Source organism: Schistocerca piceifrons, unplaced genomic scaffold, assembly GCF_021461385.2.
Source record: "Schistocerca piceifrons isolate TAMUIC-IGC-003096 unplaced genomic scaffold, iqSchPice1.1 HiC_scaffold_2512, whole genome shotgun sequence".
In the NCBI taxonomy this organism is placed as follows: Eukaryota; Metazoa; Arthropoda; class Insecta; order Orthoptera; family Acrididae; genus Schistocerca; species Schistocerca piceifrons.
The window spans coordinates 71,294-86,262 of NW_025728457.1; the positions used below are offsets into that span (position 1 = coordinate 71,294).

General features: G+C 43.6%; 1 protein-coding gene across 8 annotated transcripts in view; it reads left to right on the plus strand.

The window, feature by feature from the left end:
- Positions 1 to 14,969, plus strand: part of LOC124743702 (zinc finger protein 708-like) — a 116,293-nt gene that overhangs the window by 35,586 nt on the left and 65,738 nt on the right. For all 8 annotated transcript variants that reach the window (XM_047248877.1, XM_047248873.1, XM_047248878.1 and 5 more), the window contains one exon: positions 2,849 to 2,911. In XM_047248877.1, coding sequence (XP_047104833.1) covers positions 2,849 to 2,911 — 63 coding nt within the window. The remainder of the gene's footprint in view (positions 1 to 2,848; positions 2,912 to 14,969) is intronic.

Sequence of the window (14,969 nt, forward strand, 5' to 3'; positions counted from 1 at the left end):
AAGCTGTTCGAGATTCTGAAAAAGTAGGGGTAAGCTATAGAGAGAGACGGGTCATATACAATATGTACAACAACCATGAGGGAATAATGAGAGTGGACGATCAAGAACAAAGTGCTCGTATTAAGAAGGGTGTAAGACAAGGCTGTAGCCTTTCGCCCCTACTCTTCAATCTGTACATCGAGGAAGCAATGATGGAAATAAAAGAAAGGTTCTGGAGTGGAATTAAAATACAAGGTGAAAGGATATCAGTGATACGATTCGCTGATGACATTGCTATCCTGAGTGAAAGTGAAGAAGAATTAAATGATCTGCTGAACGGAATGAACAGTCTAATGAGTACACAGTATGGTTTGAGAGTAAATCGGAGAAAGACGAAGGTAATGAGAAGTAGTAGAAATGAGAACAGCGAGAAACTTAACATCAGGATTGATGGTCACGAAGTCAATGAAGTTAAGGAATTCTGCTACCTAGGCAGTAAAATAACCAATGACGGACAGAGCAAGGAGGACATCAAAAGCAGACTCGCTATGGCAAGAAAGGCATTTCTGGCTAAGAGAAGTCTACTAATATCCAATACCGGCCTTAATTTGAGGAAGAAATTTCTGAGGATGTACGTCTGGAGTACAGCATTGTATGGTAGTGAAACATGGACTGTGGGAAAACCGGAACAGAAGAGAATCGAAGCATTTGAGATGTGGTGCTATAGACGAATGTTGAAAATTAGGTGGACTGATCAGGTAAGGAATGAGGAGGTTCTACGCAGAATCGGAGAGGAAAGGAATATGTGGAAAACACTGATAAGGAGAAGGGACAGGATGATAGGACATCTGCTAAGACATGAGGGAATGACTTCCATGGTACTAGAGGGAGCTGTAGAGGGCAAAAACTGTAGAGGAAGACAGAGATTGGAATACGTCAAGCAAATAATTGAGAACGTAGGTTGCAAGTGCTACTCTGAGATGAAGAGGTTAGCACAGGAAAGGAATTCGTGGCGGGCCACTTCAAACCAGTCAGTAGACTGATGACCAAAAAAGAAAAAAAAAAAAAAGAGACGAGGTCCAAAACAGTGGGCCACAATAGTAGAAAACTGTAGCAGACAGGGAGCATCTAAATTCCACTGTCATTCTCACTTAATACAGCCACATGACCACAGTAGTTGTACAGATCAACGGACTTGTCAGATGATTCTCTTCAAAAACTTTGTCTAATGCTAAACATGGTCACTCTTAAAACAGTGTTCAGGTTTACCAAATCATTGAATCCACTGTTGAACATGGGAATTGAATAGCAATAAGAAGCTTGTCTGGTTGCTAGACATTACCCCAACCCCTTCCAAAGCAACGCCACGAAGTATTAAGTCATGCAGCACAATCCAAATCAGGCAGTTGTTTGGATGGGAAAGCTCCTTGCATAATGTGACTTCCACAGAGAAGAACCGACAGCAGATACAGACAGCCAAGACCACACCAATGTTCCGTCTTTTGTTAACAGTTCTGCCTGCAACTATTAAATTGACATAACTTTTAAAGGGCTACCAGTCTCTTCAATCTGTTCATTTCGGCTGAATTGCAAATACTGTTTACGTACCCTGTGCGGCTGTACCGTGCCCCATGGTGCCACAAGCTCCAAGGAAAAGAAATGACATACACCAGGTGTGGGGCATGAATTCAAAGAGGAAGCCTGCCATGGCTCAGATAGTAATAATAATAAAATCATTGTTATCATTATTTGTACTAGTATATTAGTATTACTGTAGGCAGTTAATTAATACAAAGATCAATTAATAACATAATGTTGCTGTATTCTTTCTATCTCCTGCCCAGCATCTCTCTTCAAGCCATCCTCTTTCTGTACACCATGTTGTTTCATTATTGTATCGATATGCTTTTTCTTAAAGTTAAATGGTCTACTATGTTTCTGTCAGTAAGGTGATTTCCAATCAAATTCTTTGGCTGCTAATTATCTAACATTCTCAACAGATGTCGATATCAGTTTAATGAATTTCATTCTATTCTATCACTGTTTCATTTGTTCTCATTCCAGCACTTACTTCAACATTACAAGTTTTTCAGTCTTGATATGCTGGTGCTGCTCCATTAATAATCTTTCTAGAATTTTGTCTTCTTTTGAGATCAGCAAGTAAAACCCATATATAAAATCCAAAGAATAGGACTGTTTCAGCCTGTAGCTCATACTCTTTTTGTACTGTTAGAAACATGCTTGCCCCACCAAAAGGCGCTAATGATGTTAGAAAAGTAGTAAGTAGTGTGCCAAGGTAGGGTGTGTGTTTTTTAAATAATTTTATCACAAATAAGCATTTACTGAAGTGAAAGGTTTTGATTTAACTGTTCTAGACATTTTATGATTCTGATCGTAATAGTAGTATGAGTGATGTGCCACTTGACAGTCCAGTTCCTCCTTCCCAACACAGTTGATGTACGCTGTATTGTGTCATTTGATATGAACAACATTGATTTCATTGTTTTAGGTAGTAGCTGTGTCATTTTATTTGATTACACTACCATTATATGCATATGAAGATAATGAAGTTAGAAAATATGACTGAAAACAATAGCATAGGGAGAAGGCTTAAGTTGAAGGTCATAATGGATTTTCAAAGGTGTCGTCATTAATTAGTCTTAAAATTTTTTCTGCCTCCCATTGAAATATACCATGGTGAACTTGTCACTCAGAATTTTGAACTCAAAAGAGAACACTTAACCAGAAATACTATTTAGTTATTAAAAAGTATGACAATTGGGCTTTATATATGTGATACATTTTATATAATATGGGAGGACTGTGACTGCTTAAGTGTATTTATTACAGTTTGTTATTTTTACCACAGGCCCAAGTTTACCCACACAACATGAATATAAAAGAAGAGTTGGAGGAGGGTGTGAATAAAGAGGTAATTATAGAATTTATATGACCACATGGAATTAATCATCGCTGAGTTGTTGTGAAAAAATGAGATGGTTATCAATTGTGTGTGTATTCACTTTAGCAGTCCTGTGTTTACTTTAAATTACAGTATTATAGCATGACACAGGTTGGAAACGAGGAAACAGGTAAAATAGAACATTTTGTTATAGTATACCCATATGGATTTAAACATTGCCTTTGAGCAGGTGTAGTAATTTAGCTTATGAGTTCATAGAATTGCTTCTTTACATTATAAGCACAAATAAGAATTACGTAAGATTGCATTGATGAAGTTATATTAAAATTCGTACCAAGTCCCAAGACTCAAGCTATGATTTCCTGTTGTAATGAGTAGTTCCCTTAATGGTTCCATGTATGTGAACGCCAGCATTGTATGTTTTTATTTGCCATGTGATACTGCTGTGACAATTACATTCAAGGAAAACCTACACAAAGTTGTGCAGAAAAAAACAGGTGATCCTAACCTACTGAGTAGAGACACTGCAGGTGTTATGGACAGGCAGTCTTGTGAAGTACTATTGAGCAGTTTTCTGAAAAGTCACAGGAAATATGTGCAAGACTACAGACATATCTAGTTGGTGTAAAAATCTTCTTGAATGATTTTGTGATTCTGTATGATGGCTCTTGAAAAAAATAAATTCATCTGCAAGAATGGAAATGGATCCCAAAATTACTGGCCATGTGAAACATTTTAGTGTGCTTATTCACAGTGCTACTGTAATGTAGTCAGCCTGTAAAATGGGACCATAGTTCTGAAGTAGTATTTGGGGGGAAAGCTAGCTAAGTTGATGAGCCTTTCAATGACTCAGCACTTCTGCCGTGCAGTTAGTCGTTACCTTATGCCTTAAATTACATGCAAGCAGTAAGATACATTAGAACTGAATGGTACAAATGGATAGGTGTGATGTACCTGCCATTACCACATTGTAAACTATACAAGTACCTTTCCTCGTGATGGTGTCAGTCATAGCTAACACACACAACTTGTGGAATGAAAATGAATCTTCCCATAACTGCCTACCTATTTGTCGCAACAAGTATTTTAAGTATAGTTATATGTTGGCAATATAAAAATATTATTGAGTCGAAGAATCCTACTTTCACTACTGTTTGGGGGTTACCACCAATAGCATGCGCTTTCATTTATTGCACAAATTTCATCCATATTCATTCTTGCCCTTCGTCTCCCCTCCACTCTTCTGATGCTACCGTCCCAGAGGTGTATCATTTCTCTCTTCAGTCTACATTCCATGGCTTGCTAAATATTTCGAGGGTTTCTGCTCAAGGTTTCAGCCAGCTTTGGTCCAAGAGTATTTTGAACATGACAACTTTCTTGGAGGGCATTACATTCAGGAACTACAAATACATCAAGAATTTACTACTCAACAGTTTGATGGTAGTATGGTCTTTACATTTTATTCAGTCTGATTTCTGTTTCTCCGCAGTGACTCTCCACACAGCATGCACATGTTATGTCCATTCCAGCACTACTATTCAAGAATTAACTATAAAACACACAGAGAAAGCAATATATCTAACTTGCTATTGTTATGATGTTTCACCAGTGGAGGCTAATGCATTACTGTGCTGTGTAGCTGTTCATTCAAAAGAATTAAGCTGTGTAACAGACCACATATACACTTTAAAGTTACTAAAATATGGGATTGCACCTTTTGACTAGAACAACATGGAAGGAATGTAATCAAGAAATAGAGAGGGGGAGGGGGAGGAGGAGAGCGAGAGGAGTGCTACATATGTAACTTGATTCTGAAAAAGCCCAATTAAATTACGGTATTCTTAGCAGTTGAATAAAATACAGGCTTAATCTTTGTTTCAAGTAACGGAAATGTAATGCGTACATGCTAATTGGTTTTGATTGCTATGGGTGTTGTTTCAGCCAGAATTTGGCTGCTCAATAATGCTACATTCGAGGAGCAGAGATTTTTGACTAAACAAGGTCATGAAAGTTAGCCCGAAGTAAAGTTACATATTTTTGGTTAAAGATAAATGGAAGGAGTAACTATCACTGCAAAATAAATTTTTATTCATATCTAATCTCTACATGTCAAATATGCTTGTGTTGTCCATTGTTTTGGACATGTCCAAGGGGACAGACAGTATTTTGATCCTGCAACCACAATGACTCAGGGGACAAAGTAGAGACATGGGTTATCTGTCGGCATCAATTTACATAAATGGGGAGTGTTGTTAGACACTGTAAAGGACAATACTACTACTTCAATAGCAGCAGGTGAGTTTCTCACACTTGTAACTTCGCAGCTGCGAGAGGCAGTTAGGTTGAGATGACGACTTCGACATGGTGCTACTTGCACGTTGATAGCTTTCTTTTTTATTGTAGTCATAGCTCCTTTCAATTCTGACATCTTAACTGAGCAACTGTCACAGCCTATACCCACACAGTTCTCCAGGGTCAGAGAAAGGCTTTCCATTCTCCTTAGAATTGTAGTACCTATACTTCACCAGTAATGCTACGCTCATCATCTTAACACACTTGAGGTTCATCTTCCACTACAATCCGTGTCTTTATTGATATCAATGAAACTCAAAGAATCTTTCGTGTAATTTGCCATCACCATCAACATATCTTGCAGCTAAATTCAGTTGGGCAGTGTGTGCTATGTCCATAGCCTCACCGAAGAGTATCCTGTTATAATGATAATCTTTGATTTCCTCCAGTAATCTCGATAACATCACTGTTTCACAGCATGAATTAAGTTCCTTACACATTGTTTTACATATGTAAGTGGCATTCGCTTAAGTGGTCTCAAGGTGATGGTTTAGTTGCAAGTCTCCAGTGTCAATTCTAAATCTTACAAGAGCTCTAAAGTTTCCCATGTTACTCACTATACTTTCACGATCATTATCGTTTTCTAATAGACTTCCATCATCTGTATGACCACGCAGGGGAATATTTTGATTTCCATGAAATATGATTGTTTTTATTATAGGTACAAGATGGTCTCTGTTTTCTCTAATTGATTTATGACATCAGGTTTGCATTCCTAGTGTAGTGATTTAATTTTGCATCTGTTGGTGCTTTAATGTGGTACTTGAGCTGAGAGTGAGTCTCGAGGTCACCATATTTATCAGTAAGTTTGGCAAACTTTGTTTGTGGTTCAGTCACAATTTTCTTGGTGATAATGGATTTCTTTCCTCCAGCCATTTTATTATTCACAAAAAGTGAACAGTTAGTGCAGAGAAGTCCCTTTTTAACTTGTGAGAACACAAGCTGTGGATGGATACTGTTTAAAATAATTATCTTGCACTTGCTTACGTTCAACTCGCCCTTCATTGTTGTGCTCAGAAGTAGGAAAGACAACTTTTTCCAGGTTTCATTGGAGCTGTGAGAAGCTTGTGTTTTATATCATCAGTAATATACGGATTGTAATACATCCTATTAAATGCCAATATCTGTGTGTTTAAAGGAATCGGTTGATGAACTTCGTTGTGGAAGTTTCGACGAAATGCTGGTTTGTGCCTTTACATCTGGTGGTGTTTTTTGCGGCTGAATGGTGACCAGAATCATCAGATGTGTCTACTTTTTTTTTCTTTATTACATACCAATCCATTTTATTATATTGTTATGATGTAGGTAAATTACATGCAAATTATTCACGAATAAACACTTTATTCGCACTGAAAATTGCAACACTGGTACACTTAGCACTGAAACACACTCAGTCACGCTCCCCATATTTCTAATATCACTAAGCACAATACTGACTGAAGTCCATGGTAATAGCCAATATTGCAGTTGCTCACTTTTAATCACTTCGAAGTTATGGCGAAGATGGTAGCTTTCAAACTGACTACCTGCTTCTCATATGTGGCTCGGTTGTTTTGAGAACATTCACTGCCAGAATGTCAAATGTACTTTTGGCCACTTCTAAGTCACACTGGTGATGTTGCCCTCTGAGCTAGGTTTTCAACAGATGCTTGTCTGTCACGTGGTAGTGGCAGCTACAGCAGGGTTAAGATTAATGAAATAATTAGTAAATGAGGGCAAGGCTCTCACATTACCACAAACAAGGAAAAGCTAAATGCTGATAGAGAAAAGCTTACAATATTGGTTTCCACACAGAAAGACAGAGTAAAAGGAAATTAACACAAATATATTTATGCACCTGCTAATATTGCTACTGCAGAAGTGCTGTATTTGTTCTGCACACATTGTACCACTCAGTTAGCTTTTTTCACACACATGCCATGAGAACCTTTCAGTTGAGTGGCCCAAAAACAAAATTTCTTATGCCACTGCTTTTATAGGGATACATTTGAGATACTGGATATTGTGGATGCAGAGAAAGTCCACCCATCAGATAGGAGATTTCACAAAAATCATGGAAGAACAAATACGGATGTAACAAGAGGGAAATTGCTGTAAACTTCACTTTGGTGGCTTGCATGGATATTCACTGACAGCTGTAATAGTACCAAGAGTGTGACTGCATAATTACACCACTTGACTGAGAAAAGTGGTGGAGAGTAAACCAGCTGTGAATTTGTACTCTACTGCACATAAAACAAGTGGTCACTGCTTTTTACATCAAAGGCTATTCCTTGTGCCTGTTCATTATAGTGGAAAATTTATCTTTAGTTTTGAGGTACTAGCACAAATACCATAGGTGTCCAAAGGGCATATATGTGAATTGTTCTCTGTGACTTCTGAAGGATTGTTAGTGGTGCAAGCCAAACGATTATATTCATTTTTATTTGTAAAAATTTAGGACAAATTCACAATTACATTCAATTGTAAGATAATTAAATTTGTAACTGACATAGCATCCATAATTCACATCACTACCGTGACTGTGACACTGGAGAGAAGCAGAAAGTTGTCATGATATCTTATATGTTTTATATTTTGTATAATAATATGGCATTGATTTTCAGAAGGAAAGAAGTTTTATTTAAATAAAATTAGTGGACTTCTTGGCTTCAGCTGGGTATGCATTTACTCCAGTTCTAACCTCCTCGACCGCCATTACATTTCACTCCATTCTCTGTCCATGTCCCACCCCTCCGCCCCGGGGGCCTTTTAGGGTGATTCATTGGCTGAAAAGGTCAAGGTGGTGGTACACTGATGTGATGTGAAATCGTAGATCTCTTCCCCCCCCCCCCCCCCACCCCCCCCCCCACCCCCATCCCACCCCTCTCCCTGTGGTGCTTAGTGTCTGGAATTTGGGCACATGTTTGCATTGCAGCACTAACCTCATCTGTAGAGACTGTGGATGAGTGTCGCCTGCAAATGCTCAGTGTGCCTCTCTCCACATCTGTGTTGACTGTGGAGAGCACCACACTCCCTGCTCACCAGATTACACTGTTCTCTAGAGAGTGAAGAAGGTACAAGAGTACAAGACTCAGGACAAACCTACTGACAAAGAGGCCGAAAGGAAGTACAAGCATTTGCCCCCAGCATGTACACAATGTCATATGCTACAGCTACAAAGACATTTCCCCTTTGCTGATGGTACTCTGGCCTGTTACTCTTTCTGTAGTGGGCCCCTCAGGGCCACTGAACCATCCTTGCACCCCTGTTGGTTTGGGGGATCCCCTTTTGCTGCTTTTTCCACACCTTCTTTGGGATCGATAGCTTCCCATACACCAGGGACATTTGTCCCCACCTCCCAGCCTGAGATGAATAAGCTTCTTCTGGCTTCTCTTGCAAGTAAGAGGTCCTTGGGGTCATTTCCTTCGCTGGGTTGTACTGGTCTACAACTGGACACCAGCAAGTGCTAAAGGAACTACAAACTGTTGGTCACACAGCTTCATGATCATCATCTTTACCTGAAACTGATTCAGAGAAGTCCTTGGCATAATCAAAATCCTGTAAGGAGAGAAGACAAGAAAAGTGTTTTAAGGAGGAGGATGACCTTCCAGTGGTCCCCCATACTAGCAGATCCACCTGTTCAACTCCTGTGGCCAAGGCAGAGATTCCAGCAACCCCTGAGGCCCTAGTTTGAACCACACAATGGTACCCAGAAAGGAGTTCACACATATGTTCTGGATACTCTGTATATCAAACTTTTGCCTCTTGATACAACTTTGGAGGCTGTGGTTGTTCAGGTAAGTGCATTCGGCATAGTACGATCTGCAGTGTTTACCTCCCTCCTGATGATAAAGTATCTCATGAGATATTGTTTGCATTGATTTCTCAGCCCCCCCCCCCCCCCCGGCCCCCATATTCTCTAATCTTGGGCAATTTCAATACATATAACCCTTTGTGAGCTTTAACCATGATCACTGGCCATCATAAGGACCTCGGAGTCTGACTGGCACAACTTGATTTGCCTCTTAAATACTAATACCCCCCTCACGTTTTTGGCATGGCACACCGAGTGTTCTTGGTCATTAACCTTTTCATATACAGCGCTTGGCTTCTCCCATCCATCCACTGGGGAGTTCATGACGACCTGTGTAGGTAGGGACCATTCCACAATCTTCCTGTCCCTCCCCCAGCATAACTGCCCTGGATGCATGACCAGATGGGGTCTCAACATTGCTGACTTAAGTGCTTTTGCCTTTGCTGTCGGCCTTGACTCCCCGCCGCATGGAGGCATCAACAAGGCAGCCCAGAATATAATTACAGCCATTCATTTGGCAAGTGATTTAGCAATCCTCTGTTCTTTGGGCCTGCTCTGACGAGAGATTACCTTGGCGGTCATCAGAGAGTGCAGAGGCCATTAGTGATAGTAGGCAGGCTCTCCAGTACCATAAGTGGCACCAATTGGTGGAGCATCTTATTTACTTTAAGTGGCTTCATGCCCAGTTCTGCCACCTGATGAAATAATAAAAAGAAGAATGCTGGGAGCAGCATGTTTCAACCATCAGACCACGTACCTCCTCTCTTCATGTTATCAAGCAGTGGGTAGAGCAAAAGCAATTATCTTTTACTACATGCCACCTGGAGCTGTATAAAGCTCCATTCATTGAGTGGGGATTCATCAGTGTCCTAGTCCTCTGTGCTGATACAGCACCAGGGCCAGGTCACATCCACAACCAAATGATCAAGCACCTATCAGTGGATTGTCAGCATCATATCCTTGCCATCTGTAACTGGATCTGGAGCGAGGGCCAGTTCCCATCGTAACAATTAGAAAGTATCGTTGTCACAGTGCTGAAATTGGGTAAGCTCCTTTAGAGATGAGCAGTTATCACCCAGTAAGTGTCACCAATGTTCTCCGTAAATTGCTTGAATGCGAAGTGAGCTGGCAGCTGTGTGGCTCCTTGAGTCTCGGGGTCTTCTGGCTGCATCCCAGTGTGGTTTTCACCAAGGCTGTTCCACTACAGACAATCTGGTTTGCCTGCAGTCTGCCAGCCAATCAGCTTTTTCCCAATGTCAATGCATTATAGCCATCTTCTTTGACTAGCAAAAGCTGTATGACAGCTGGAGGTGATGCTATATCCTTGCTGCCTTACACAAGTGGGGTCTGTGGGATCCACACCCAATTTTTATGTAGAATTTCCTGTCACAGTGTATGTTCTGGCTTCTAGTTGGTGCTTCCCGCAGAACTCCACATATCCAAGAGAATGAAGTCCTGCAGGGCTCTGTACTGAGTGTCCTTGTCTTTCTACAAGCCATCAGTGGTCACCTCCAGCTGTGAGGTCATCAGTATCACCAACCTTACATGCTGACTATTTGGGCCTCTTACTATTGCTCCTCTAGTGTGGGTGTCATTGAATGTAGACTGCAAGGCACCATATGAAAGATGCTGTCATGGGCACTGACCCATGGATTTTGGTTTTCAGGTGCCAAGACCTATGTCATGGTTTTCTGTCAACATGGTATGGTTCATCCACAACCAGAACTTTATCTTCCTGACAAACTACTCAATGTGGCAGGAACTTACTGCTTTTTAGGACTGGTCTTTGTTTCTTAGTTGACACGAGTTCCCAGTATTTTTCAGTGTAAGTGAAAGTGCTTGCTGCACCTCAGTACACTTTATCACGCGAGTAACACCAGCAGGGGTGCATAGTGCACTACCCTTCTGCAGCTTTACAAAGCCATGATACAACCCTGTATTGGTTATGGGAGTCTGGTATATGGTTCGGCATCATCCCCAGCATTGTGGATACAGGATCTGATGCACCACTGTGGTGTTTGATTTGCAACAGGAGCCTTTTGAACTAGTCCTGTGGACAGCTTATGTATGGAGGCTGGGGTCCATTCATTGTGTATCAAGAGCCAACAGCAGCTTCTCAGTTATGCTACCTATGTTTGCGACTCTCCTAAGCATCCAAACTATCATCCCCTCTTTCCAAACATGGAAACCCATCTTCCATAATGGCGGCCTGGATAAGGGATTTTGATCACATTCCACACTGTCCCTCACCTCTGAACTCCAGTTACTTCTTCCTCCACCTCTCCTCTGGGCCCACTCATGTACACCTATATGGGGAACCCATTGGTCACAGCTTTGTTTTCCCCCCAGGGGGTCCACAACTCTTTTGTGGACACGTGCGTAGCGAGCACGGAACCCCGAGCTAATGTGGCCCTCCTTCCTTTCCGGGCTGCATACCTTCCCTTTCCTTTCCGCATCCCTCCCCGTCCCCCATCTTCGCCCCCCCCCCCTCACCTCTGGCTCTTTCCTTCCCTTTCTCCCCCTCTGGGAATATGGTTTGTGCCTACGTCCGGAGACGGACGCTCGAAACTGTTCCAAATTCCTTGTTTTATAAACTTGCAAGTCCTCGTCCATCCTCTGTCCTTCTCTTTTCCTTCCCTCTTCTCCTTGCCCTTTTCTCCGCTGCGGCGTTTGAGACCCCCTCTTCTTTCCTTTCCCTTTCTCTTTTTTCCTCCCTGTGCGTGTCTGAAGGCCGACCCACGCACTTCCATGCGTAGCCGGTGATGGGGTAACGCGTAATTCCCCGCCCCGGGTAGACAGGTAGGACACGTACGTACCTCCTGGTAACGGCCAGGCCCAGGGAGGGGTGATTACCCGAGCTGATACCTTCCGAAAGTGCCGATTGGTCCCTCCGTCCGTTTGTCGGGAGGTGTGAACAATCACCTAAGGCGGGTGTGCCCTCGGTGAGGGCCCCCACAAGGGAGGAGCGCGCCATCGGAGACGCCGGTAATCATGGGGGATTCTTCCGCAATGGTTTCCTCACCTTCCACTATGTCTGCTCACAAACGTAAGTTCACTGAGTCTCAGCCACAGACAGTTCTTCCATCGTTGCCACAGTTCCTTGTTGTTTCTCGGTCTGACGAAGGTCACGACTTTTCCACGGTAAACCCTTTCATTATTCAGAAAGGTGTTGACGCAATTGCGGGTCCTGTAAAGTCTTGTTCCAGATTACGGAATGGCACCCTGTTGTTAGAAACACACAGTGCCCTCCAGGCTCAAAAATTGCTGCGTACTTCTCTGCTCCACACCTTCCCTGTCTGGGTGGAACCGCACCGTACCTTAAATTCCTCGCGTGGAGTCGTTTATACACGCTCCCTCGATGGATTGTCTGACGAAGAAATTCAGCACTACCTGTCTGACCAGGGCGTAACAGCTGTTCATAGAGTTATGAAAAGGGTTGACACGAACATCATTCCAACCCACACTGTCTTCTTGCCATTTGACAAAGTTCAACTCCCATCGAAAATCAAAGCAGGCTATGAGATAATTTCCGTTCGCCCTTACGTCCCAAACTCTACGCGTTGCTATCGGTGTCAGCGGTTCAATCACACCAGCCAGTCCTGTTCCAATCCGGCCAAATGTGTTACGTGTGGCAAGGATGCCCATGAGGGTGCTTGTCCACCTCCATCCCCTCGCTGCATCAACTGTATGGGTGACCACGCTGCTTCCTCTCGAGATTGCCCCGTTTTTAAGGATGAAAACCTCATCCAGGAAATAAGAGTGAAGGAAAAGGTGTTGACCTTTGCTGCTCAAAAATTATTCGCAAGTCGACAGCCCACCATGCCTCAGACAGGAAAATACAGCACTGTCCTTGCTTCTCCTCGGCCAATAAAGGAGGCTGCCACGCAGACTTGCGACCTCACCTTTAGTACTACGGTCGTCAGATCGGCCAGCGCAAAGATCGCCCGTTCAACCTCACCACTTTTGCCTGCCCACTCTATGGCTCACCCTTCGTCGGGTTCTGCTAAATCTCGAGCCCAAAAGTCAGACGCCAAGTCTTCAAAAAAAGAGCATTCTCGTGAAGAGTTTTTACGTACCGCAACTTCACAACCATCGGTTCCTTCTTCATCTAAACATCATTCTTCCAAGAAGGCTACGAAGAAACACAGTTCCTCTCCTTCTCCGCCAAGGCGTGTCCCATCTACAGCACCACCTGGCGGAAATCGCCCTCGGCCGTCTTCTGTGTCGCCGAGGCGCACTGCTGGTGGCCGGTCAACCGGCCGATCGCTGGTGGCAGGAGCTGCTCCTGACCAACCTATGGATCAGGATCTTCTGCCTTCGACTGAATGCCATTCCATGCTGTCGGTCGCAAGCTCTGAGCAGTCGTTGTGTTGACAGCACCCTTGGTCACGTTCCTCCATTTTCTGTTCACCCTATGTACATTATCCACTGGAATATCCGCGGCATTCGAGCCAATCGGGGTGAATTGTCGATCCTCTTACGATCCTACTCGCCGGTCATCTTTTGTCTTCAGGAAACAAAGCTGCGTCCCCATGACCGCTTTGTTCTCCCTCACTTTCAGTCAGTCCGATATGACCTCCCCTCTGTTGAAGGCACTCCAGCCCATGGAGGACTCATGATTCTGCTCCATGATACTCTCCATTATCACCCAATCCCCTTAAACAGTTCCTTCCAAGCTGTCGCCGTCCGTCTTTCCCTTTCCGGATACACGTTCTCTCTTTGTACGGTATACATTCCATCATCCACACCAATGGCACGAGCTGATCTCCTTCATCTTCTTGATCAGCTTCCACCCCCCTATTTGCTGGTTGGGGATTTCAATGCCCATCACCCGCTTTGGGGATCTCCGCATCCTTGTCCACGTGGCTCACTATTGCTAGACTTCTTCCACCAAGCGGATCTAGTCTGCCTCAACACTGGGGTCCCCACATTTTTGTCTGCCTCCACGACAAATTTATCTCATTTGGACCTTGCGGTCGGTACTGTTCCGCTAGCTCGGCGCTTCGAATGGTTCGCCCTTGATGATACCCACTCGAGTGACCACTTTCCATGTGTTCTTAGACTGCAGCCTCAACTGCCATATATGCACTCGCGACGCTGGAAGTTTGCCCAAGCCGATTGGACACTTTTTTCGTCTCTAGCGACATTCGATGACCGTCGCTTTCCCAGCGTCGACGATGAGGTCACACATTTTACCGACGTTATTCTCACAGCTGCGGAACGTTCAATACCACGCACTTCCGAATTGCCCCGGCGCCCCCCAGTTCCTTGGTGGAACGAGGCATGCTGTGACGCAATACGTGAGCGGCGACGTGCTCTTCGCATTTTCCGTCACCATCCAACTTTGGCCAACTGTATCCGATATAAGCAGCTCCGTGCGCGATGCCGTCGCGTCATCCGCGATAGCAAGAAGGCGAGCTGGAAATTCTTTATTAGCTCATTTAACACCTTCACTCCCTCCTCGGAAGTTTGGAGTCGGCTTCGACGGTTCTCAGGCGCGCCTAGTTTCTCGCCGGTCTCTGGGCTCACTGTCGCGCATGATACCTTAGTCGACCCCGTCGCAATTTCCAACTCATTGGGTCAGCACTTTGCTGAGATTTCGAGCTCTTCAAATTACCCGCCAGCGTTTCTCCTGAAGAAACGTGCAGCGGAAGTGCGACATCTTGCTTTCTCCTCTCAAAATCACGAAAGCTACAATACTGTTTTCTCCATGCGGGAACTCCAACATGCCCTCTCTTCTTCTCGCTCCTCCGCCCCAGGACCGGATGGTATCCATGTCCAAATGTTGCTGCATTTATCAACCCATAGTCTGCGTTACCTCCTTTGCCTTTATAATAGAATTTGGACCGACAGTACCTTTCCCAGGCAATGGCGGGAAGCTATTGTCGTTCCCGTTCCGAAACCTGGAAAGGACAAACA